Below are 25,045 nucleotides of genomic sequence, written 5' to 3' on the forward strand. Positions count from 1 at the left end.
TATTTCCTTTAATTCTCACAGATGCCCTATGAAGAGTAGTTCTTATCACCCCCATTTAATTTTCTTTCAGTCAGTGAGATATTCAGAGTTTAGTGACTTGCTCAGACTCCCACTGCTGGTAAGGGGCCGGGCTAGGGTTTGAATTCAGTTTTGTTGAATCCATTCTGGGGCTCTGGGAAGAAGGAACAGACCCACCACAAAGTTGATACTGGAGATGGGGCCCCATTCTGAGGTCAAAGTTCTGGGGAACTATTCCCTAGAAATTCTTCCTCAGGGCCTCTTCTCTGGGTATGTGGAACAGCAGACCATTATACTGGATAGTTGGGATCAAAGTTCTGCCCCGAACAAGTTGGTTCTAGAGTTGGAGTCTGCAAGTCCAGACCTTTGATCTATTCGGTAAATATGGCCCACAGAGTTCTGGGATTGCAGAAACAGGGCCGGTAGGCTGTGAGACAGCGAAGAAGCAAAAAGCTGGCCTGGGCCTGTTGGTGCAATGTCTGTGTGCCTACCTGCTTGCCTTTGCATCATATTGGGCTCTTACGTCATTAGCTCTGGAAGAGGTACACACACCTGGTCTGTCAGCGGGCCAAGCAACACAGTGTCCAACTGAACCTGATTTAAAGCAGCATCTGAGGTAAGGGTGGACACAAAGCTGTGGAAGCAATTCCCAATCATTTCAAAGAAAAGCCAAGTTCTTTCCCCTTCCTTTCAGATAAGCAGATTCACACTTGCCTCTATGTTATACTCCTTCCACCTAAAACTCACTTGAAGTTGCTGCCTTTCATTGTTGGCTGACCATTCCTGTTTTCAAGAGATCTAGAGCAGAAAAGCAGCTGCTGAATTATTTATAGAAGAGAAATGAAAAACAATGTGCACATGAAAACCTGTATGTGAATGTTTATACCAGCTTTATTCATAATCTCTAAAAGCTAGAAACATCCTGATGTCCTCCAACAGGTAAATAAACAATGGAATACCACTCAGCAACCAAAAGTAATGAACTATCGATTCATCCAACAACATGGATATGTCTCAAGTATGTTATGTTAAATGAAAGAACCCAGACTCAAAAAGCTATATACTATATAATTCCATTTATATGACATTATGGGAAAGGAAAAACCAAAGGGATGGAGACCAGACCAGTAGCTGGTCCTTTCCTAAAGGGAATGCTTAACTTAATACTGGATGACTCTCCCTAAGGTTCTCCATGAAGTTTACTTGGATGAACTTTAGGATCTTCTGGTTAGTGTTCACCTGAGACATGGCTTTGTTGTTTCGGTTCTTCTTTGTTTTCAGGGAAGGTCAATTATAAACCGAACTCTGAACACCTGCTGACTGTGCCTCTTTTCTGGGCCAATGTCTCATGCTAATAAGTTCATCAACTATAAAACCTAGTGATGCATTATATTTCCCTTACTTTGCTGTTGTGGAAAGAAAAACAGAGAAAGACGATCTAAGACTTGAGATAAGATCTCGAGTTTCAGGCAGGGTTCTAAGCTGTCCAAATTAGGCTGGTTCTAAAGAAAAAACACACTACAGACCTATTTTGCTCATGAACAACTTTTATTTTTGTTCTCAGTATGTGCCCTTAAGATTCCAAAATGTCTGGAATTTCTGATTCTCCTGGGACCAAAGGGAAAAGTATTGTATGAAAACACTCAACCTTGGCTCAACACTCTCCCCTGAGAAGCTAAGTCTGAAGGCCTCAGAGAGAGGGAGCTGACACTCACACCTTATTCCAAGAGGGATAACACAGTGAGCCAAGAATTAGTAAAACATAGACTTGTCTGTAGAGGGCTTCAAATATACATATTCTATATATATAAACCTGTTACACAGGATTTCAACTTAATTGGTTTCCTTGTGTTTTGTAATTAAAATACACATGATACAGATGTTGTACACTGCTGATTCCCCTCCTCAGCCCCCCTCCCTCCCCAACATAAATAACATTACAAAGGTCAGGTGATCCCAAGAGGTTTTGTTGTAAATCTTTTGTTTTTAAAAACATTTCCCACTTCCTCCCCTGAAAACTACTTCTGAGAGTTTGTAACCTAGCAGCACGGAAGGGACAAGACCAGGATGAGCATGGCGATCGAACGGAGAGAGCGCGGGACATTGCTTCTCACTGAACTAGCACCCAGTGGGCTTCTGCACTGCCACTGACAAAAGCGGCTACTACAGGAAGCAGAGAGTGTGCGGTGCGGGTTCACCCTCCTCCAGACAGGAGGCGGCTGGCTGGACCACTGAGAAGAGCCCTTAGGCATCGAGGTTTTGGAGACAGAGCACAGCTCCAGAAATGTCTTGGCTCAGTATTTACACAATCTTTAAGCTGCATTTTCCTTTCAAGAAATTTGTGTTTCTGAAGATGCCTCTTCTAGGGTTGGGTGGGAAAAGAAGGAACTTAAAAACAAAACAAAAACAAACCAATTCTCGCATATTTAAAAGTCCTGTTGTAAATCTTATTCAGTTATTGTCACAAACATCATTAAAAGTAGATACTGACAATGATTGGGTTCTTTTCTTATTCTTTTTTTTTTGTAAGCAAATGAGAAAAAGAGAAAAAGAGAAAGGAGCAGTGCGCTAGGGAGAACGCCGTCCCTTCTTCAGCATTAAGTGACACTGGATGGTCTGAATTCGGTTCTTGGCAGGGACGAACTCGGGCTGCAGCTTCAGTGTTGATTCATACCACACCAGTGCTTTTTCAAACTCTTCCTATGGGGGGCAAGGGACACATGTGAAAGGAATGATATCCACCAGACCAAGTTCATTCCATGACTTCTTATTTCTTGAAAAGCATCTCTGTCCTTGCAGGCTAGTGGCAACCTTGCATTATTTCTCAGTGGGCTTAAATCTCTGAGGAAAACTCTGAGGTCTGGGAGCAAAAAACTGCCTCCATTCCCAAGGTACAAATTCACAAAGAAAACTATGGGCAGAGCTCAAGAACCAGAGGGAGAAGGGATGAACAACTCTTACAAAGGTCTGACTCAACTACAGGAGTAATAATGGTAGTAATAGATAAGAACTAACATTATGTGTTACTTTGTGCCAGGCCCTGTGCTAGGTGCATTACAAAACGCTTTTATTTAATCTTCACAGGAACCTCTAGAACCATGCCTGGCAAATGCTCATGATGCACCTGACTGCATTTTCTGCTATAGCTGGACAGAGGGAAGTGAAGTCAGGTATCTCAATTAGACTTTAAAATTTTGAGTTTTAAAAATTCTCCCTGACATTTACAAATACCAGTATGGTTTGTAAATGTTTGCTGCCACACTGAAGGCATTAATCTTTTACACTAGATTAATACTCTCAAGAAGAGCCCAAACTGACTGGCTAAATGGCTCCTTCTAGTCAAATGAGAGCCAGAATTCTTCATTCTTAATAGCAAATCTCACATTTGTTGGGAACAAAACTAGAGAGGAAAATTTGCACATTCAGCAATACAGTACCCACCTGGCCAATTTATACTTCCTGACTTTGAAGTCAAGGGTGACAAGTAAAGTTTATAGTCTGGAGCTTCTCATTCTGTTAAACTCTACTGAGAGTATTCTGAGAATAGCCCCATGTATGACACCAAGCTTTAGATGAAATTGGATGAGATTCTAAGTTCTAAAATGAGTCCTTGTTTCTGACCAGAATGAGGGTTGTGGATGATGGCTTTGCCATTTTTTTCTGTAAATGGTATCCTATGAAACTAGTGGCTCTTCATTATTCATTAAATATTTGGTGTATGTGCCAAACGCTGTATGAGGTGCTGGGAACCGGGACATGAGAAGTCTTTTCCCTAAAGAGCTCACAGTTTAGATGGCAAGACAAACATTTAAACAAACAAACAAAATGATAAAACAAGGTAAAAATACAGCAAGAGAAATATGGACAAGGCATCATGAGTTCACTGATGACAGGTACCTAACACAACCTGTAAGTAAGACAATGTGAGTGGTAGATGTCTATGTGGAGTGTTAGATGAGGTCTTCTGGAACAGGAAATGTCTCCAGAAAATTGCAGGTACATTTCACTCTACTCTTAGAATTAGACTCATGGTTAGGGACTACACAACTGCAAATACTTAGATGAATTTCAGGTACTATTAAAAAGAAAACAAAACACTCAAACCCCTTTCCATGAAAATATATACACCCTTGGAGGAGCCAGCAATTTTAGATACCAATCTTACAGGGAACTTGAGGAAACTGATGTTTTCAAAGAAGTTTTGAAATCAATGACGATGTACCACTGAGAAAATACTAGAGTTGGTAGATTCTGCTTACAAGCCCAGTCTCACCATTGCGACGTAGACATTGCCCAGTGTGAAGTGGTTGACAGCAAAGTGTGGTGCAATCTCTACTGCCATGGTGGCTACTATGACAGCATCGTTCCAAAGCTTGGCATTGTGCAAGATGTTGGCCAGGCTAATCAGGGGCACATCCTGGGAGAAGGAAGGAGAATGGCGAGAAGGGAAGAATATGGGAAACTTTTGTAGTTTTCATGATCATAGATAATGCAACAACTGTTTCCTGGTAAATGATAAGAGTAGGGCGACTCCAGAGTGCTAATCTGCTGTTTGCCACTGGTCTGTGTTAGATGAAGAGCTGCACCAGAATATGCACTACTTCTTTCTGAGAATCTTGCATAAAAATAATGAACAAAAATACCAACTGAGGTATACCATGTGCTGAGGGATGTAGTTTATTTACATTCTAGTGCAAGCTTCTTGCCTCATTGCAGACTGACAATAACTAGTTTTTGGGATGACACCTGTCCACAGACCACACTTTGAGAAGTGCTGTCACAGAGCCAGGGTATTTTCCGCCAGGAGCACTGCATCTTCTAGAGCAGGGATTGCCAAACTATTAGCTATGGGCCAAATCTAAACCACTGCCCACTTTTTGTAAAATTTTATTGGAACACAGCAATGTCCATTCCTTTACTTACTGTCTGTGACTGCTTTTGTGCTATAATGGCAGAATTCAGCAGTTGCACTAGGGACCACCTGGCCTACAGAGTCTATAAGACTATCTTGTCCCTTTCCAGAAAAAGTTTGGCGACCCCTGACCTACAGGCTTTTGGCCCTTCCCTATCATCCAGCGGCATGGAGCACAGAATGATGGATTGAACAAGTAGCAATATTATTTTCATCACAAATATTTATTCTCTAACGTATTACCTGAGTGTCTGTTGTCCTTGTGTACTATACTGGGTTCAATAGGAGATATAGAAGAAACCAAAAAAAGGGCCCATCTTTGTCCTTACTGGGCATCCATAGAGTGCATATCATTAGATGAATCCATAGGGGTTCAATGACTTGCCTAGGGTCACAAAGCTAATAAGAGCAGAGCTATATTTAGAACACTGCACTGCCTGACAGCAAGCCAACAAGGCACATACTGCCTGAATGAACAAAGAAGACATAAACCATGTCTTTAGGAAGTATGAGATCTGGATTAATGCAAAATTCAGCACATGTGGACACAAATGGCTGTTAAAAATTGTACATTCTTAGCCATTATAACAAAAATGAACTTTTTTTGAAAAACTGATGAAACATGGTGCTAGCTGATGTTTTGTTATGTTTTGTGTGTGAGAAGGTAAAGTCAGATAAGGACCAAGAACTGGCCAATGGATCTGAAGAAATGGAAATTTGCCTTTTGACTTGTGTCTTTGTGCCCAGAAGCAAGCTCAAGTCAGGAGTGTAAGCAAAACAAGTGTAACAGGCCTTCAGGCCCCTGGGGAGAAGCTAAACCCAGAGTGACTCTAGGGTGACTGCCTGCTTAGGCCAGTGTATTTAAAGACATAATGATCTAGAAGACCTTTCTCCCATGTTCCAACTTGCGGAGGTAGGAAACGTGTGATAGTGGGTATAATCCCTAGGCTTTCTGCAGTATAAGCTGGGTCATAAATTCTCCTGCCCCATCCTGTTCCTTTTACCACTTCCTTATTGGCTGAGCATGAGGAAGGCCAGTTCAAACCCCAGAATAAACCACTGGGCAATGGAAAGGACCAAGAGCTAGAAGTTGACACCCTCTGAGTCTCACTCACCTTCATTTGGTGTGGAGCATAGTGCAGAGCCTGGCGTAGGCAGTCAATTGCTTTCTTTCCTTGGCCTTTTACTCTCCAGTAGAGGGCTGCCATGCTGGAAAGAACCCAGGAGGTCTGGTTCTACAAAGGAAGAGTTAGCTAAGGATGATGTCTCTTACATAACATACTGATTTGCTAAAAAGAATGAGAATGATAATAAAAACAACAACCATTTAACTGAGTATTTGCTAGGTGCTGGCATCCTGCCAAGCACTTTTTGCTCCTTGTCTCATTAATCCCTATAACAATCTTGCGAGCTTAGTACTACTATTGCAGCCCTTTTATAGGCGAGGGAACTATGATTCAGATAGGTTAAGTATCTTACCCAAAGCCAACCAACTACTAAACAGAAGAAGTATGTTTCATGTCCATGTTCTTTTTTATTTAAATTTATTTAACTTTTAGAACAGGTAATTCATTCACGTTTCAAAAACCAGAAAGTATAGAAAGTTATACAGTGAAAGGTCTCCTTCCCATCCTTGTCTCCAATGTATATAAGTAAATATTTAAATATCCTTCCAAGAATTCCTTTATGCTTTGGACAAGCAAATATGAACAGACTTCTTTTTTCTATATGCGGTATAACCCATTTTTTTTTTTTTTTTTTTTTACATGAGGTAACACTCTGCTGCCCTTTGGTTTTTTTTTCACTAAACAATACACCTTGGGGATCTATGTCAGTACATAGAAAGCTTCCTCATGCCTTTGTTTTAAACAGCTGCATAGTATTCCATTGTATGGATGTACCATTACTTATTTAAGTAGATCTTTATTTGTAAGTTTATTTGCAGTATGCATTTCTAGATGTGAACATATTATGTCAAGGGTATATGCACTTGTCATTTTGACAAATATTGCCACTTTGCCTGCTTTAGGATTGTTAACAATTTACTCTCCTGCCAAACATATGCAAGTGTCTGTTTCCTTATAGCCTCACCATAGAGTGTATTATTAAATTTTTGGAGCTCTGTCAATCTGATAGGGGAAACTGTGGTTTTAATCTGCATTTCCCTCATGAAAAGTGCAGCTCACCATCCTTTCATGTTTGACTGTTTTTTTTTTTTTTTTTGTATTTCTCTTCTGTGAAACATCTGTTCTTATATTTTGTTCATTTTTCTACTAGGTCTTTATCTTAACTATCTGAAAAAGCTCTTTATATGTTACAGAGATTAGACCTTTGTCTGTGGTATGAGTTACAGATGCTTTCCCCCAGTTTGAAGTCAGGCTTTGGACTTATGGTGCTTTGCATGATACACAAGGTTTTGACTCCTACATAGTCCAGGTTATTAATTTATCTTGGATGGTTTCTAGATTTCAGTCATAGTTAGAAGGGCCTTCCTCACTCTAAAGTTATCATGAAATTTTACCATGTCTTTTCCCATAACTTTTACCATTTCATTTTTCACATTAAAAGCTTTGATCCATTTGAAATTTAGCCAGGTTTAAAGTAAAAGATATGATTCCAACTTTAACTTTTTTTCCAGATGGCTACTCAGTTGTCCCAGTAATATTTAATGAATACTTCACCTCTTCCCCCACTGAGATACTACCCTTATAATATACAAAATCCCAGTACTTAATTTAGGTCTAATTATGGACTTTCCTATCTACTTCATTTGTCACTTTTCCTTGATGTGTTTCTTTCAGCAACTACAGATGAGGTATCAGTAAACTTCCCTGCCTCCTATCTTTTTCTTTCTTACAATCTCATTTTTTTTTTGGTTAATTTTAACAATTCTAGAATTTCAGGCTATATTGTACTTTTATCCTGATTTGTCATCCTTTTCCCCACCTTTGCTTTAGTATTGGTTCTACAGCTAAACACGTTCGGTGATCACTGACATTTGTGATGTCCCCAGACATCTCCTGGTTGGCTGAAGTTCATCTATTATTTTCCTCAAAAAAGGCTCATGGTAGTATATTCTTTGAGATTGTACGTGTCCAAAACTGTGCATCTGTAGCCTTCATACAAAGGCTCATTCCTTCTTTCCTTGAATAATTTGTTGGTATTGCTCCACTGCTTCTCGGCATTGAAAGTTGATATAGAAAAGCTTGAAGCCAGCCTGATTTGTTGATTTGTTCCTTCTTCTTAATGATTTGATACTTTTGACTGGTTTCCCAAAAGAATTCTTTTTGTTTTTATAAAATTATCTTTCTTTAATGTCAATGTCTGGGACATAAAGAACATATTCATATAAAACATGCATTTATGTGGGAAACCTAAAATGAAACCCCCAAAACTATCACCCTAATTAAGAGTGACTTGTATCTGTGTTCTTACACTATCCCATTTTCTTGCTTTTTCTCCAGAGCTACATGCTATCTTAAATTTTGTTTACTATTCTGTGGCTCTTTTTAAACATAGTTTTATCACTCACACATGCATATATTTGCTTAAATGATATTACCTCCTTCATGTGCTTTATAAAGCAGTATGCAGTCTTTTGAAACTTGAAGTTTTTACTTAACACTGTTTTTCTAAGATTCACCCATGTTGTTGTACGTAGCTTTAATTCATCCCATTTCATTGCTGCATAATTAGATGTCCTTTAGGTGAATATAACACAATATATTTATCTATTCTGTAGATGGGTATTTGAGTTGTTTCCTGTTTTTATGCTTTCTGGTGCGAATGTGTGGTTTTTCTACCTAGGGGTGGAACTGCTGGGTCATAGGATATGGTGTATTTAATAAAAAAAATTTTAAACTTTAATGTAGTTGGATTTCTAACATTTTCTTTTGCAGTTAGTACATTTTGTGTCTTAAGAAATCTTTCCTTACCTCAAGGCCAGAAAGATCTCCCATATTTTATTCTAATTTTTAAAGTTTGTTTTTGATACTTGAGTCCATAATCTATGTAGAACTGATTTTCTGTGTAACACGTGAGGTGAGGATTGAAATTAACTAAGCAATTGTCACAGCCCAGTTTCCCGTAGAGTCCTTCCCCTCCCCATTGATCCTCAATCATACCTTCTTAATATCTCACTGTTTCAAACACGTGAGAGTCAGTTTCTAAGCTTTCTATTCGGTTCCCCTAGTCATTTTTGTTTATCCGTGAGCTAAAAGCATAATGCCTTAATACAGTTTAATAAGTTTTATAAAAGTAAGGCAATTCTCACAACCTTATTATTTTTTTTTTTTCAGGAGTGTCTTGTCTATTCCTTACTCCTTGCCCTTTCATATAAATTTTAAGAGCTTCTCTTCAAGTGCCACGAAAAACCCTTTTGGTATGTTGAGTATAATTGCATTGACTCTATAAGTCAAACTGGGGAAAACTGATGTTTATGATGTTGTGTTTTCTTATCCATGAACACTATATATCTTTCTGTTTACTTGGGTCTCTTAAAATGCCTTTCAAAAAAGTCTTATCACTTTCTTCACACAGGTCCTCCTAATTCTTCATTAGATTTATTATGAGAACTTGATGTTTTTGTGACAATGTAAATACATTTAAAAAAATTATGTTTTCTAATTATTTTTGCTGCTGTATGGAAATGCCACTTGTTTTTATTTATTGACCTTACAAGCAGCCAAAATAATAAAACGTTATCATTTAGAAGAATTTATCTGTTGATTCATTTGCATTTGCTCTGTAGACAATCACATCATTTCTGAATAATGTTATTTTGCTTCTTCCTTTCTAATCCTGGTGCTATTCTATTTTTCTTGATTTACTGCCCTTGCTAGGATTTTTAGTACAAGGTTGACGAAATGGTGATGGTAGGCATTCTTGTCTTTTTCCTCAATTCAAAAAAATTCAAATAATTCAAAGAAATATTACTAATATTTCCCCCATCCAGAATGATTTTTGATAGAGATGTTTTTGTTTCTTTTTATCAGTTAAGGAAGTTATTGTCTATTCTCAATTTGCACTAGTTTTTACATCACAAATAGGCATTGAATTTTGTCAAATGCAGTCTACTGAAACTGATTTCACAATTCTTCTCTTTTGATCTGGTGAATGAAACTTTAGGTTTTTCTAAAGTTAGACAGTTTTCATATTTTTGGGATAAACCTAACTTGGTTAAGGTACAACTAAAAAATATGCTGCTGGATTTGGTTTGATAATATTTTTTTTTTTTTTTTTTATTTTTAATTAGATTTTTTATTTTAAGATAATTGTAAATTCACATGACATGCAGTTGTAAGAAATAATACAGAGAGATAGATCCCTTACACTCTCCCCCAATGTTAACATCTTACAAAACTAGTAAATATCACAACCAGGATATTGATACAGATATTTATGTGGAGCTATTTCTGGATTCTCTATTCTGTTCCATTGATCTATGTGTCAATTCCTCCTACAATACCACACAGTCTTGATTACTGTAGCTTTATAGTAAACCTTAACATTTGGAAGAGTGATTCCTCCACCTTCCTTCTTTTTAAAGATTGCTTTAGCTCTTCTAGTTCCCTGGTCTTTCCATATAAATTGTAGAATAATCTTATCTATATCTATTAAAAAAATCTTGCTGAGATTTTGATAGAAATTGCATTAAACCTCTATTCAAATCAGGGAGAATCAGCATCTTTACTATATTGAGCCTTTCAATCCATGAACACAATATATTTCTCCTTTTATTTAGGTCTTCTTTGATTTCCTCCATCAGTTTGTAGTTTCAGTATACAAGCCTTTTACATGTTTTGTTAGATTTACACCTAAGTATTTTTTGAGTTGATTATAAATGGCATTGTATTTTTAATTTCTATGCCCACATGTTCACTGCTAGTATGCAGAAATACAATTGATTTTTGTATGTTTATCTTTTATCTTGAAACTTTGCTGAACTCATTGATTAGTTCCAGGTGTTTTTTTCTTGGTGACATCTTGGAATTTTCTAGGTAAACAGTTATGTCATCTGAAATAGAGATTTTTTTTTCCCTTTCCCATCTGTATACATTTTATTTCCTATTCTTGCCTTAATGCACTTGCTAGAACTTCAGCACTATGTTGAATGAGAGTGGTCAGAGTGAACATCCTTGACTTGTTCCCAGTCTTAGGAGGAAAGTATTCAATCTTTCAAGTACAATGTTAACTGCAAGCTTTTTGTAGATGCTTTTTATCGAGTTGTGGTAGTTCCTCTCTTTTCCTATTTTTTTCTGAGAATTTTTATCATGAAAGCTTGTTAAATTTTGTCATCATCTGATTTTTCTTCTGTTAACAAGGTTGGTTGCATTGATTGATTGATTTTAGAGTATTGAACCAGCCTTGTATTGCTGGTCATGATGTATAATTCCTTTTCTATATTACTGAATTCTATCTGTTAATATTTTTGTTAAGGGTTTTTGTGTATATATTCATGAGGGGAATTGGCCTGTAGTTTTCTTTTTAATGTACTGTACTTGTCTGGTTTTGGTAGCAGGATAATATGAGTTGGGAAGAGTTCCCTCCTCTTCTAATTCCTGGAAGAAATTATGTAGAATTGGTGTTAATTTTTCTTTAAGTATTAGGTAGAAGTCTCCAGTAAAACCATCTGGGCCTGGAGATTTATTTTGAGGGAGTTTTTAAATTATGAATTCAATGCCCTTAATACATATTTGAATTATCTGTTTGATATTGGGTAAATTGGGATATTTGTGTTAAAGAATTGGTCCATTTCATCTAAGTTGTTAAATCTAAGTATGTAGAGATGTTTGTAGTATTCCCTTATCTTTTTTTTTTTTTTTTTTTCATACAAAACAAATTGTACTTTCGATTGTTTACAGTACCATTACATAGTTGTACATTCATCACCTAAATCAATCCCTGACACCTTCATTAGCACACACACAAAAATAACAAGAATAATAATTAGAGTGAAAAAGAGCAATTGAAGTAAAAAAGAACACTAGGTACCTTTGTCTGTTTGTTTGCTTCCCCTACTTTTCTACACATCGATCCATAAACTAGACAAAGTGGAGTTTGGTCCTTATGGCATTCCCAATCCCACTGTCACCCCTCATAAGCTACATTTTTATACAATTGTCTTCGAGATTCATGGGTTCTGGGTTGTAGTTTAATAGTTTCAGGTATCCACCACCAGCTACCCCAATTCTTTAGAACCTAAAAAAGGTTGTCTAAAGTGTGCGTAAGAGTGCCCACCAGAGTGATCTCTCGGCTCGTTTTGGAATCTCTCTGCCACTGAAGCTTATTTCATTTCCTTTCACATCCCCCTTTTGGTCAAGAAGATGTTCTCCATCCCACGATGCCGGGTCTACATTCCTCCCCGGGAGTCATATTCCACGTTGCCAGGGAGATTCACTTCCCTGGGTGTCTGATCCCACGTAGGGGGGAGGGCAGTGATTTCACCTTTCAAGTTGGCTTAGCCAGAGAGAGAGGGCCACATCTGAGCAACCAAGAGGCATTCAGGAGGAGACTCTTAGGCACAAATACAGGGAGGCCTAGCCTCTCCTTTGCAGCAACCGTCTTCCCAAGGGTGAAACTTATGGTAGAGGGCTCAACCCATCAAACCACCAGTCCCCTATGTCTGTGGTCATGTTAGCAACCATGGAGGTGGGGTAGGCGAATACCCCTGCATTCTCCACAGGCTCCTCAAGGGGGCACTACATCGTTTTTTTTTTTTTTTTTTTTTTTTAACTTTCCCTTCTTTTTTCAAATCAACTGTATGAAAAAAAAAGTTAAAAAGAAAACAAACATACAATAAAAGAACATTTCAAAGAGACCATAGCAAGGGAGTAAGAAAAAGACAACTAACCTAAGATAACTGCTTAACTTCCAACATGTTCCTACTTTACCCCAAGAAAGTTACATACTATAGCAACATTTCAGTGAACTTGTTCCTACTACATCCATCAGAAATTAACAGACCATAGTCATTTCTGGGCATCCCCAGAACGTTAAATAGCTTATCTGTTCTTCTTGGATTATTGTTCCCCCTTCCTTAATTGCTCTCTACTGCTAGATCCCCTACATTCTACATTATAAACCATTTGTTTTACATTTTTCAAAGTTCACATTAGTGGTAGCATATAATATTTCTCTTTTTGTGCCTGGCTTATTTCGCTCAGCATTATGTCTTCAAGGTTCATCCATGTTGTCATATGTTTCACCAGATCGTTCCTTCTTACTGCCGCGTAGTATTCCATCGTGTGTATATACCACATTTTATTTATCCACTCATCTGTTGATGGACATTTGGGTTGTTTCCATCTCTTGGCAATTGTGAATAATGCTGCTATGAACATTGGCGTGCAGATATCTGTTCGTGTCACTGCTTTCCGATCTTCCGGGTATATCCCGAGAAGTGCAATCGCTGGATCGAATGGTAGCTCTATCTCTAGTTTTCTAAGGAACTGCCAGACTGACTTCCAGAGTGGCTGAACCATTATACAGTCCCACCAACAATGAATAAGAGTTCCAATTTCTCCACATCCCCTCCAGCATTTGTAGTTTCCTGTTTGTTTAATGGCAGCCATTCTAACCGGTGTTAGATGGTATCTCATTGTGGTCTTAATTTGCATCTCTCTAATAGCTAGTGAAGCTGAACATTTTTTCATGTGTTTCTTGGCCATTTGTATTTCCTCTTCAGAGAACTGTCTTTTCATATCTTTTGCCCATTTTATAATTGGGCTGTCTGTACTATTGTCATTGAGTTGTAGGATTTCTTTGTATATGCAAGATATCAGTCTTTTGTCAGATACATGGTTTCCAAAAATTTTTTCCCATTGAGTTGGCTGCCTCTTTACCTTTTTGAGAAATTCCTTTGAGGTGCAGAAACTTCTAAGCTTGAGGAGTTCCCATTTATCTATTTTCTCTTTTGTTGCTTGTGCTTTGGGTGTAAAGTCTAGGAAGTGGCCTCCTAATACAAGGTCTTGAAGATGTTTTCCTACATTATCTTCTAGGAGTTTAATGGTACTTTCTTTTATATTGAGATCTTTGGTCCATTTTGAGTTAATTTTTGTGTAGGGGGTGAGGTAGGGGTCCTCTTTCATTCTTTTGGATATGGATATCCAACTCTCCCAGCCCCATTTGTTGAAAAGACCATTATGGCTCAGTTCGGTGACTTTGGGGGCCTTATCAAAGATCAGTCGGCCATAGATCTGAGGGTCTATCTCTGAATTCTCAATTCGATTCCATTGATCTATATGTCTATCTTTGTGCCAGTACCATGCTGTTTTGGCAACTGTGGCTTTATAATAAGCTTCAAAGTCAGGGAGTGTAAGTCCTCCCACTTCGTTTTTCTTTTTTAAAGTGTCTTTAGCAATTCGAGGCATCTTCCCTTTCCAAATAAATTTGATAACTAGCTTTTCCAAGTCTGCAAAGTAGGTTGTTGGAATTTTGATTGGGATTGCATTGAATCTGTAGATGAGTTTGGGTAGAATTGACATCTTAATGACATTTAGCCTTCCTATCCATGAACATGGAATATTTTTCCATCTTTTAAGGTCCCCTTCTATTTCTTTTAGTAGAGTTATGTAGTTTTCTTTGTATAGGTCTTTTACATCTTTGGTTAAGTTTATTCCTAGGTACTTGATTTTTTTAGTTGCTATTGAAAATGGTATCTTTTTCTTGAGTGTCTCTTCAGTTTGTTCATTTCTAGCATATAGAAACATTACTGACTTATGTGCATTAATCTTGTATCCCGCTACTTTGCTAAATTTGTTTATTAGCTCTAGTAGGTGTATCGTTGATTTCTCAGGGTTTTCTAGATATAAGATCATATCATCTGCAAACAATGACAGTTTTACTTCTTCTTTTCCAATTTGGATGCCTTTTATTTCTTTGTCTTGCCGGATTGCCCTGGCTAGCACTTCCAGCACAATGTTGAATAACAGTGGTGACAGTGGGCATCCTTGTCTTGTTCCTGATCTTAGAGGGAAGGCTTTCAGTCTCTCACCATTGAGTACTATGCTGGCTGTGGGTTTTTCATATATGCTCTTTATCATGTTGAGGAAGTTTCCTTCAATTCCTACCTTTTGAAGTGTTTTTATCAAAAACGGATGTTGGATTTTGTCAAATGCTTTTTCAGCATCTATTGAGATGATCAATTGATTTTTCCCTTTCGAGTTTTTAATGTGTTGTAATACATTGATTGTTTTTCTTATGTTGAACCATCCTTGCATGCCTGGAATGAACCCCACTTGGTCATGGTGTATGATTTTTTTAATGTGTCTTTGGATTCGATTTGCAAGTATTTTGTTGAGGATTTTTGCATCTATATTCATTAGGGAGATTGGCCGGTAGTTTTCCTTTTTTGTAGCATCTTTGCCTGGTTTTGGTATTAGATTGATGTTAGCTTCATAAAATGAATTAGGTAGTGTTCCATTTTTTTCAATGTTTTGAAAGAGTTTGAGTAAGATTGGTGTCAGTTCTTTCTGGAAAGTTTGGTAGAATTCCCCTGTGAAGCCATCTGGCCCTGGGCATTTATTTGTGGGAAGATTTTTGATGACTGATTGGATCTCTTTGCTTGTGATGGGTTGGTTGAGGTCTTCTATTTCTTCTCTGGTCAGTCTAGGTTGTTCATATGTTTCCAGGAAATTGTCCATTTCTTCTACATTATCCAGTTTGTTGCCATACAGTTGTTCATAATATCCTCTTATAATTTTTTTAATTTCTTCAGGATCTGCAGTTATGTCACCTTTTTCATTCATTATTTTGTTTATATGGGTCTTCTCTCTTTTTGATTTTGTCAGTCTAGCTAGGGGCTTGTCAATCTTGTTGATCTTCTCAAAGAACCAACTTTTGGTGATATTTATCCTTTCTATTGTTTTTTTGTTCTCTATGTCATTTATTTCTGCTTTAATCCTTGTTATTTCTTTTCTTGTACTTGGTTTAGGATTGGTTTGCTGTTCATTTTCTAGCTTCTTCAGTTGATCCATTAGTTCTTTGATTTTCGCTCTTTCTTCCTTTTTAATATATGCGTTTAGTGCTATAAATTTCCCCCTTAGCACTGCTTTTGCTGCATCCCATAGGTTTTGGTATGTTGTGTTCTCATTTTCATTCGTTTCTATATATTTAGCAATTTCTCTTGCTATTTCTTCTTTAACCCACTGATTGTTTAGGAGTGTGTTGTTTAACCTCCAGGTATTTGTGAATTTTCTAAGTCTCTGATGGTTATTAACTTCTAATTGTATTCCATTGTGGTCAGAGAATGTGCTTTGAATAATTTCAATCTTTTTAAATTTATTGAGGCTTGTTTTATGTCCCAGCATATGATCTATTCTGGAGAAAGTTCCGTGAGCACTAGAAAAGTATGTGTATCCTGTTGATTTGGGATGTAATGTCCTGTAGATGTCTGTTAAATCTAATTCATTTATCAGATTGTTTAGGTTTTCAATTTCCTTATTGGTCTTCTGTCTGGTTGATCTATCTATAGGAGAGAGTGATGTGTTGAAGTCTCCCACAATTATTGTGGAAACATCAATTGCTTCCTTTAGTTTTGCCAAAGTTTCTCTCATGTATTTTGTGGCACCTTGATTGGGTGCATAGACATTTACGATTGTTATTTGTTCTTGCTGAATTGCCCCTTTTATTAGTATGTAGTGGCCTTCTTTGTCTCTCAAAACATCCCTGCATTTGAAGTCTATTTTATCTGAGATTAATATTGCTACACCTGCTTTCTTTTGGCTGTAGCTTGCATGAAATATTTTTTTCCATCCTTTCACTTTCAGTTTCTTTGTGTCCCTGTGTCTAAGATGAGTCTCTTGTATGCAACATATTGATGGTTCATTTTTTTTGATCCATTCTGCGAATCTATATCTTTTAATTGGGGAGTTTAATCCATTTACATTCAACGTTAAAACCGTGAAGGCATTTCTTGAATCGGCCATCTTATCCTTTGGATTATGTTTGCCATATTTTTCCCTCTCTCTATTAATATCCTTTATTGTACCCATACCGAATCTCTTTAGTACTGAACCTTTCTCCAAGTCTCTCTGTCCTGTCTTTGTTTGTCTGTCTGTAGGGCTCCCTTTAGTATCTCCAGTAGGGCAGGTCTCTTGTTAGCAAATTCTCTCAGCATTTCTTTGTCTGTGAAAAATTTAAGCTCTCCCTCAAATTTGAAGGAGAGCTTTGCTGGATAAAGTATTCTTGGCTGGAAATTCCTCTCACTCAGAATTTTAAATATATCGTGCCACTGCCTTCTCGCCTCCATGGTGGCTGCTGAGTAGTCACTACTTAGTCTTATGCTGTTTCCTTTGTATGTGGTGAATTGCTTTTCTCTTGCTGCTTTCAGAACTTGCTCCTTCTCTTCTATGTTTGACAGTGTGATCAGTATATGTCTCGGAGTGGGTTTTTTTTGGATTTATTCTATTTGGAGTTCGCTGAGCATTTATGATTTGTGTATTTATGTTGTTTAGAAGATTTGGGAAGTTTTCCCCAACAATTTCTTTGAATACTCTTCCTAGACCTTTACCCTTTTCTTCCCCTTCTGGGACACCAATGAGTCTTATATTCGGACGTTTCATATTATCTATCATATCCCTGAGGTCCATTTCGAGTTTTTCAATTTTTTTCCCCATTCTTTCTTTTATGTTTTCATTTTCCATTCTGTCATCTTCCAGGTCACTGATTCGTTGTTCAACTTCCTCTAGTCTTGTACTATGAGTGTCCAGAATCTTTTTAATTTGGTCAACAGTTTCTTTAATTTCCATAAGATCATCCATTTTTTTATTTAGTCTTGCAATGTCTTCTTTATGCTCTTCTAGGGTCTTCTTGATTTCCTTCATATCCCGTACTAGGGTCTCATTGTTCATCTTTAGTTCTTTGAGTAGCTGCTCTAGGTGTGTCTCTTCTGGTCTTTTGATTTGGGTGCTTGGGCTTGGGTTATCCATATCGTCTGGTTTTTTCATATGCTTTATAATTTTCTGTTGTTTTTGGCCTCGTGGCATTTGCTGACCTTGATAGGGTTCTTTTAGGGTTTGTAGACCAGTTGAAGTCGTTATCTCTAATTTATCAGATCTACAGCTTCGTGGAGTACACTTTCTCTAAGTAACCAGCAGGTGGCGTCCACGAGCCACCTGTTCTCCACAAGCCAGATCTCCCCTGCTTAGCCTTTTTGGTGAGTGGGGGAGTGAGTCTTGTGGGGCCCAATTGGTGTCCCAAGCTTGCGTGTGTAGTTGGTGTTGCCTGCCCTGTATGTGGGGCGTGTTTCTGGGCAGTCGGGTAGGGGGGGTGGCCCTAACAATCAAATCTCCCTGATGATCCTAGAGTTTTAAAGCTACTGCAATAGTCTAATCCTTCAGTTCAGTCCTGCCACAGTTTGTCTCTGCCACTGACCCACAAGTCTTTGGTATTGGCGTATGGCTCCTGAGACTTGCAAGTGGGCCCCTCTTCCAGGCTGTGCACCCCGGGTCCTCTGTTGAGGGATGACTGTGCTATGTTGCAGGTGAGTGCCGTCCCCCCAGGGCAGTTCTGGGCTGCTGGGCTGTGTTGGGAGGCTCCCAGTCTGCTCAAATGATGGCTGAATGGGGCTCTGTTAATTCACACTGCTCCCCCTTCCCAGCTCTGGGACATTCAGCTGAGGTTGCAGGGAAGGCTAATGTCCACGCCCAGTTTTGTGGTGTGTGCCTGTTATTTGAAGCACTTCCGTCACACTGGGTTGTCTGGGGCAGCTCTGGGCTATGGGGCTGGCGATGGGCAGGAGTGTTTCCTGTCCACCAGGATGGTGGCTGTGAGCGGACACCCCCCTTTTCTTGGGAAGTTGTGTTGTTTAGTGAATTTTCTCAGCCACTGGATTATTGCCTTTTGTCTCAGAGCTCTCTTAGTTCTGCTCTTGACTTGACGTGCCCAAATTTCAATTCTTTGAAGCTTTCTGTATTGAGCTTCTTAGAGTAATTGTTTTAGAAAAAGCAAAAAGGATTTAAAAAAAAAACAAAAAAAAAAAAAACGGCCCTCCACAGAGATCTAATGGGTTATTGAAATGCTAATAGACAAAGCAACCAGGGCCATTAAGGAAAAGTGCCCAGGGCAGAGAGATCAGCCTTGCTTCGGGATTTGCATATGCGCCTCAAGGCCTGATCTCCGCCCTTCCCCTTTCTGTGTTCACCAGAACTCCAAAAATCCTCTGCTTTTATTTTGGAGTTTTTCGTGTTGTTTTTTTTCTATGCCTGTCTCCTCTCTGCTGGGCTGGCTGCTCTCAGAGTCTCTGGTGTCTGGCCTCAGTCTATCTATGGTTGGAGTTTGAATCAGTAGAATGAGTTTCCGGTAAGAGCAGCCACTGCAATTCTCCCTTCTCCTTCCTGGAGCTGACAGCCCCTCCTCCCCCGGGACTGAGCCTGGCAGGGAGGGGCGCGGGTCCCCTGGCCGCAAAAACTTACAGATTTCGCTGATCTCAGCAGTTCCACGTTTTCATGAGTGTTGTATGAAGTATGCCCAAAGACAGATTGCTCTGTGGTGTCCAGTCCACGCAGTTCCTGGCTTTTTACCTACTTTCCTGGAGGAGTAACTAAAACATACAGCTCACCAGTCTGCCATCTTGCCCCGCCTCACCCTAAGGCCGGTTTGATAATATTTTGCTTATGGTTTATGTACCTACGTTCAAGGGTGAGATTAACCTATAATTTTTGCTTCTTATAATCTCTGTCTAATTTTGTTTCCAATATTATTCTACTCTCAAGGAGTTAACTGGGAAGTTGTCCCTTTTTCTATTATCCAGAAGAGTCTGTTTATATTGGGATAATGTCTTTCTTAAAACTTTGGTAACATTTACCTGTAAAATCAACAGACTCATTGTATTATTTGTGAGAAGATTTTTCTTTTTTTAACCTACTATCTTACATGTGATAGTTAAAAGACTCTTCAGGCTTGCTTTTTCTTCTTGAACCAGTTTAGGTAAGTTACATTTCTTCTAGAAATTTGATACTTCACCTGTTTTCAAATTTATTGGCCCACACTTGTTCACTGTAGTCTCTTCTTATTTCTTTAATATATCTGTAGTTTTGTTCCCTTTTTATTCCTGACATTATTTGTGCTTTCGCTTTTTGATTAATTTTTCCAGAGGTTTATTTTATTTGTTTTTTTAAAGAATCAACTTTTAGGTGTTAATATTCTCTGTTTTCTATTTAATTGATTTCTGCACCTAATAACATAACTTAAAAATATATGAAGCAAATACTGATAGACCCAAAATAAAAAATAAATTCACAATTATAGTTGGAGATTTCAACATACTTTTCAATAATTGATAGAACAAGTAGACAAAAAATTTAGTAAGGATACAGAAGACTTGAACAACACTATCAACTGACCTGACCTAATTGATATCTCTAGAACACTCTATGCAACAAAAGCAGAAGACATATTCTTTTCTAATGCACATGAAAAATTTGCCAAGTATTCTAGGCCACAAAACAAGTCTGAATATGTTTCAAAGGTTCAAGTCATACAAAATAGGTTCATTTATCACAGTGGAATTAAATAACAAGTTAATAAAAGAAAGCTATCTGGAAATTATCAAAATGGATGGAAACCAAACACTTCTACATAACTCAGAGGTAAAAGAAGAAATCAAGAGGAAAATTATAAAGTATTTTAAACTAAATTAAAATGAAAACATGACAAATCAAATTTGTGGCATGCAGTTAAAGCAGAATTTAGAGGGAATGTTATAGCACTAAACACCTACATTAGAGAAGGACTCAAATCAATGACCTAAGCTTCCACATTAAGACACAAAGAAAAGAACAAAAATTAAATCCTAAGCAAGCAAAAGAGGGGAAATGCGGGGACTGAGCTTGTGCCTCGACTTACCAGGCCTGGGCCAGGGGACCTGATCACCCCCTGGGGAGGGTAGTAGGTACGGGCGTGAGTGCCCTCTGCAGCCCCCCCGAGCCTGAGGAGCGAGGTCAAGGCAGCTCCCTTTTCCTCACCCAAAATGCCACTGGCAGGGGAGGCTTGCCGGAGGAAACCGCCTTTCTCCCAACTGCCCTTTCCCCACTACCTTATCTTACCCACTCACTCCCTGGTGCCAAGGCCGCTCCTGCCACCGCCAGCGCGCATGCACCGTGGCCAGAACAACCCCCGCCCGCTGCAACGGCTCCTGAATCCTCTCAGAACCAATCCTAGCCCCTCTCCCTTCAATATTGCCATTTTAGGCTACTTCACCTCCTTTCCAGCCCTGCCCTTCTTACCAGCCTATATAACCTGTAATCACCCCTGAATAAATCTCTTTGGCGCATACCCCTACTGGATGAAGAGTGTTTTTGTCCTTATCGCCGCCCTCCTTGCACGCCTCTCGCCGAGGACTCTGGCCACGTCCTCCGCCTCGCCCTCGCCTCCGGGAAAGAGCCCCCGCCGCCGGTAACCTTTAAGCAGCCCCGAGAGCTGAGGGCTCGGCTACCGGCCGCCACTCCCCCTAGAAGCAGTAACCCCGACCGCAACTGGTGCCCCGTGTGAGGGACGTCTCCACACGACAGTTTGGCAGGTCACCCGCTCGCCCGGACGCCTCTCCAGCTTCCCGTTTCCTCGCCTGCAAGGTAGGGCCGCCTCTCCCTCGCCGCTTCCGGAGCCGTGGGAGGTTCCTTGCTCTGAAGCCGCTCCTCCCTTCCCCCACGCTCTCTTCATCCAGTAGGAACTCCTCCCTTCCCCCACGCTCTCTTCGTCCTCTTGTATGCGCACTTCTATGACCCCCGTTCCTCCTAACACTCTCCCTCTTCCCCTCCATTACTTTGCTGTAGTTCTTTGTATCTTTATTTCCTCATTTGGTGCCGTGTGCCTCTTTGCAACCGCCCCCCCCTGACTGCTCTCGTTGCCAAAGGGCACTGCTTTCTGCTCTCGCCGTCTCCTTTGGCCTTGCAGCCACAGTTTATCTCATTCTCTCTGCTCAGTAAACTACTCCTCCTTCTCCTCCCCGCCAGCCGGCCGGCCCGGCTCGGGAGCAACTCCCCCTCCTCTCCCCTCAGCTATGGGTAATCGTATATCTACATGTCAGGCACCTCAAGTTCGTGCTCTGGCGGGTCTCCTAGACACGCATTGCTGTAAAGTGTCTGTCCGGCAGCTGCAGATATACTGGGATCTCCTGCTGCCCTTTAACCCATGGCTCACCACTTGCCATCTTTGGGACCCTGTTACTTATGATCGCCTTATTGATCGAGTCACTAATGCCATGGAACATGAGAGCAAGCGCTTCCCTCCCGGCTTGCTCCCCACCTTGATAACCATCCGCTCCTGCCTTCAAGGCTCCCTCCCCCCTGATAGAGGCCCCGTTAAATCCAAAGAGGCCCTATCAACCCAGCCAACAGACTCAGATAGCGATACTAATTCAAATCATGACTCGGACACGGAGTCCTTAGTCGAGCAGATTAACAACGCGCTCGAGGTGACTCCCAAAAAGCAAAATAACACTGCGCCACGCCAAGATGGCGAACTTCCTCCTTCTTCTTCCATCGAGGGGAGGAAATGCTCCGGCGATGACATCAGCCCTAAGCTGGGCCGGAAACCGCATACGCTTTACCCCGCCCTTTCACAGGGCGGAGCTAGTCCACCATCTTATGTCTTGAACCCCGCCCTTTCACAGGGCGGGGCTGATCCACCATCTTGTGTCTTAGCCACGCCCACCGCGCCGCCATCTTGCGACGCTTGGGGCCTCCCACTCCCGCCTCTCCCTCCGGCGAGCTCCCCTTCGGAGCCGCTACCGGCAGCTGCCGCCGCTCCTTCCACCCTGCCGACTAACAACCCCTGGCTGCCTTCAGCACCTCAAGGCAACCCTTGGGGCAACGCTCCCCCTACCCCCACTCCCGCGCCAAGTCCTCTGCAAGCGTGTCCTCCTTTCTCTCGTGCTTTTCGCTGTTTTCCTCTTAACCTTGCCCCCACCCCACAGAGGCCGCATGACTGGTATCCCATTGACTTAGATACTATCAAGCAGCTTCGCAGGGCCGTCAAGGAGGACGGGTTAGGTAGCCCATATGCTTCCCAAATACTGCAGGATCTCGCCATGAACTATTGCCTCCCCCAAGACTGGGCCTCGCTTGCCCGTTCCATTCTTAACCCCGGCCAGTTTGTTGATTGGCGTGCTCACTTCCAGGCAGAAGCAACTAAGCAAAGTGAGCAAGATGCAGCCATTGGAGTCTATCATCCCCTCGAAGCCTATATGGGCACTGGAGCGTTTCTAGTGCGTCTGCTTATATTAATGCACCTGCCACCTTTTGGCCTATCCTTTGGAAAATCGCCTTATGCGCGTTTGCCAATTGCTCTGCCTGTCGGCCTAACAAATTCACCAAGCTCTTCCAGGAGCCGAGTAAGCCTTTCACCACCTTTGTCTCCAGAGTCGAAGAAACCTGCGCTCAAAAGGTAAGTAACCCCCAGGCCCAATATTACATGTGCCCATCCTCAAATCCTGGAAAATCATACTGCAATTCCCCCAACGAGTACTACTGTGCATACTGGGGGTGTGAAACATTAGCCACTAATTGGAAGCCTCCTGTTCCTGATCATTACCTTACCTTAAAGTGGGCCCCTACAGGGTGCAAACTCCCTACTGTTAACTGGCTCGGCCAAGAAAGTAAGGGATCCTGCACACATCTTAATCTTACAGTGCAGCTCCCCACTAATCCCTCCTGGTTACTCAGTCAAACTTGAGGCTTCAGAATCTATGAGAAAGGAGCCGACCGAGGATCACTTATTCTTATAAAAAAGGAGGCTGTAAGCCAACCATACCAAAATACTGCTTTAAAAACACCCTCTGGCATAGGTCCCAATAAAGTCATTAACCCCCTTTTTCCACAGCTCTCCAGCCGCACCTTAGTTCCAACTAAACGTACTTCAACTACATCTCAAACCCCACCACCCCAGCTTCCTCTGCCCCCTTCTCGTTATTCCTCTCCCCTCCTCAGCCTCATCCAAGCCGCCTTTGCCTCAGTGAACTCCTCCAACCCCAATTTTACCTCATCCTGCTGGCTCTGCCTCTCCACCTCTTCCTCACTGTACGAGCCCGTTGCCTCCAACCTCTCCTTTTCAGAAAGCACAGAAGACAGCCCCTCGGAATGCAGTTGGAATACCTCTGCCGTCCCCCTAACCTTTCATTCAGTCTCCTATACAGGAAAGTGCGTCCGCCCTCGCTCCAGTAACTCTCCCGACCTCACTGCCTGTGCCAGTTACTCATCTCCCAGTAGCTCGGCAAAATTTCTCATTCCTCATAACTCCTCCCAATGGCTCTGCTCCTCTACAGGACTTACCCCCTGTCTCAGCACGAATATCATCAGCGAATATAAAGAAACTTGCCTCCTAATTGTCCTTATCCCTAGGGTCTTATATCATAGCGAAGAAGACTTCTTCCTCCGTCTGGAAAGAACTGCAGCTCCTGCCCTTCTGCAAAAGCGAGAGCCCATCACCGTCCTTACAATTGCCTCCCTCCTAGGTCTTGCCGGCGCTGGCACCGGAATCGCTGCACTAACCAGTCAAGGCTCCGCCCTAACTCACCTCAGGGCGGCTGTTGACGAGGACATTCGTCACTTACAAAACGCTATTTACCATCTAAAAAATTCTGTCAATTCCCTCTATGCCAATTCCACAGGTCTCGTCGAGGACAGCCTGAAAAGGGTCCGAGAGGGACTGGAAAAGCGTAAAAGAGATCGTGAAGCCACCAATTATTGGTCCAGTTTTTTCACTCCCATCCTCCCATACATCCTTCCTTTTCTTGGCCCCCTATTAATAATTATTCTAGCTCTCATCTTAGGACCCTGCATCATCCGCAAAATTGTCCAGCTTGTAAGAAAACAAACAGATGCCATTTTTTCCTCGTTCGTGCAAATCCAGTATCAACGACTCGCCACCTCTGACGCCCCCCACTCCGAGATGACAGCCAACCCTCCGCGACCTCAACGCCACCGGTCAACCCGCCGACCGCGAGGCCCTTCTCAATCACCTGAACATCGCTCTCGCCTCGAGTTCCAGCTTCTCTGAACCCCTGAACTTTAAACCCCTGAACTTTAAACCCCTGAACTTTAAAACCCTCACCTTCGCCCAACCCGCTGCAGCGGAGCCATTGTCAAGCGCCCGGGCACCACACCAACACTGAGCTCC

General features: G+C 40.9%; 1 protein-coding gene across 4 annotated transcripts in view; it reads right to left on the bottom strand.

The window, feature by feature from the left end:
- Positions 1-1,547: 1,547 nt before the first annotated feature.
- The window catches only part of TTC17 (tetratricopeptide repeat domain 17), a 164,500-nt gene continuing 141,002 nt past the window's right edge, over positions 1,548-25,045 (bottom strand). For 3 of the 4 annotated variants that reach the window (XM_037838737.1, XM_037838735.1, XM_037838738.1), the window contains 3 exons: positions 6,046-6,165; positions 4,292-4,435; positions 1,548-2,718 (listed from right to left, as the gene is read on the bottom strand). In XM_037838737.1, the coding sequence (XP_037694665.1) occupies positions 2,587-2,718; positions 4,292-4,435; positions 6,046-6,165 (396 nt within the window). In that variant the 3' untranslated portion in view covers positions 1,548-2,586. The remainder of the gene's footprint in view (positions 2,719-4,291; positions 4,436-6,045; positions 6,166-25,045) is intronic. The other variant, XM_037838736.1, reaches the window with a different exon arrangement.

This window comes from Choloepus didactylus, chromosome 6 (genome assembly GCF_015220235.1).
Source record: "Choloepus didactylus isolate mChoDid1 chromosome 6, mChoDid1.pri, whole genome shotgun sequence".
NCBI lineage: Eukaryota > Metazoa > Chordata > Mammalia > Pilosa > Megalonychidae > Choloepus > Choloepus didactylus.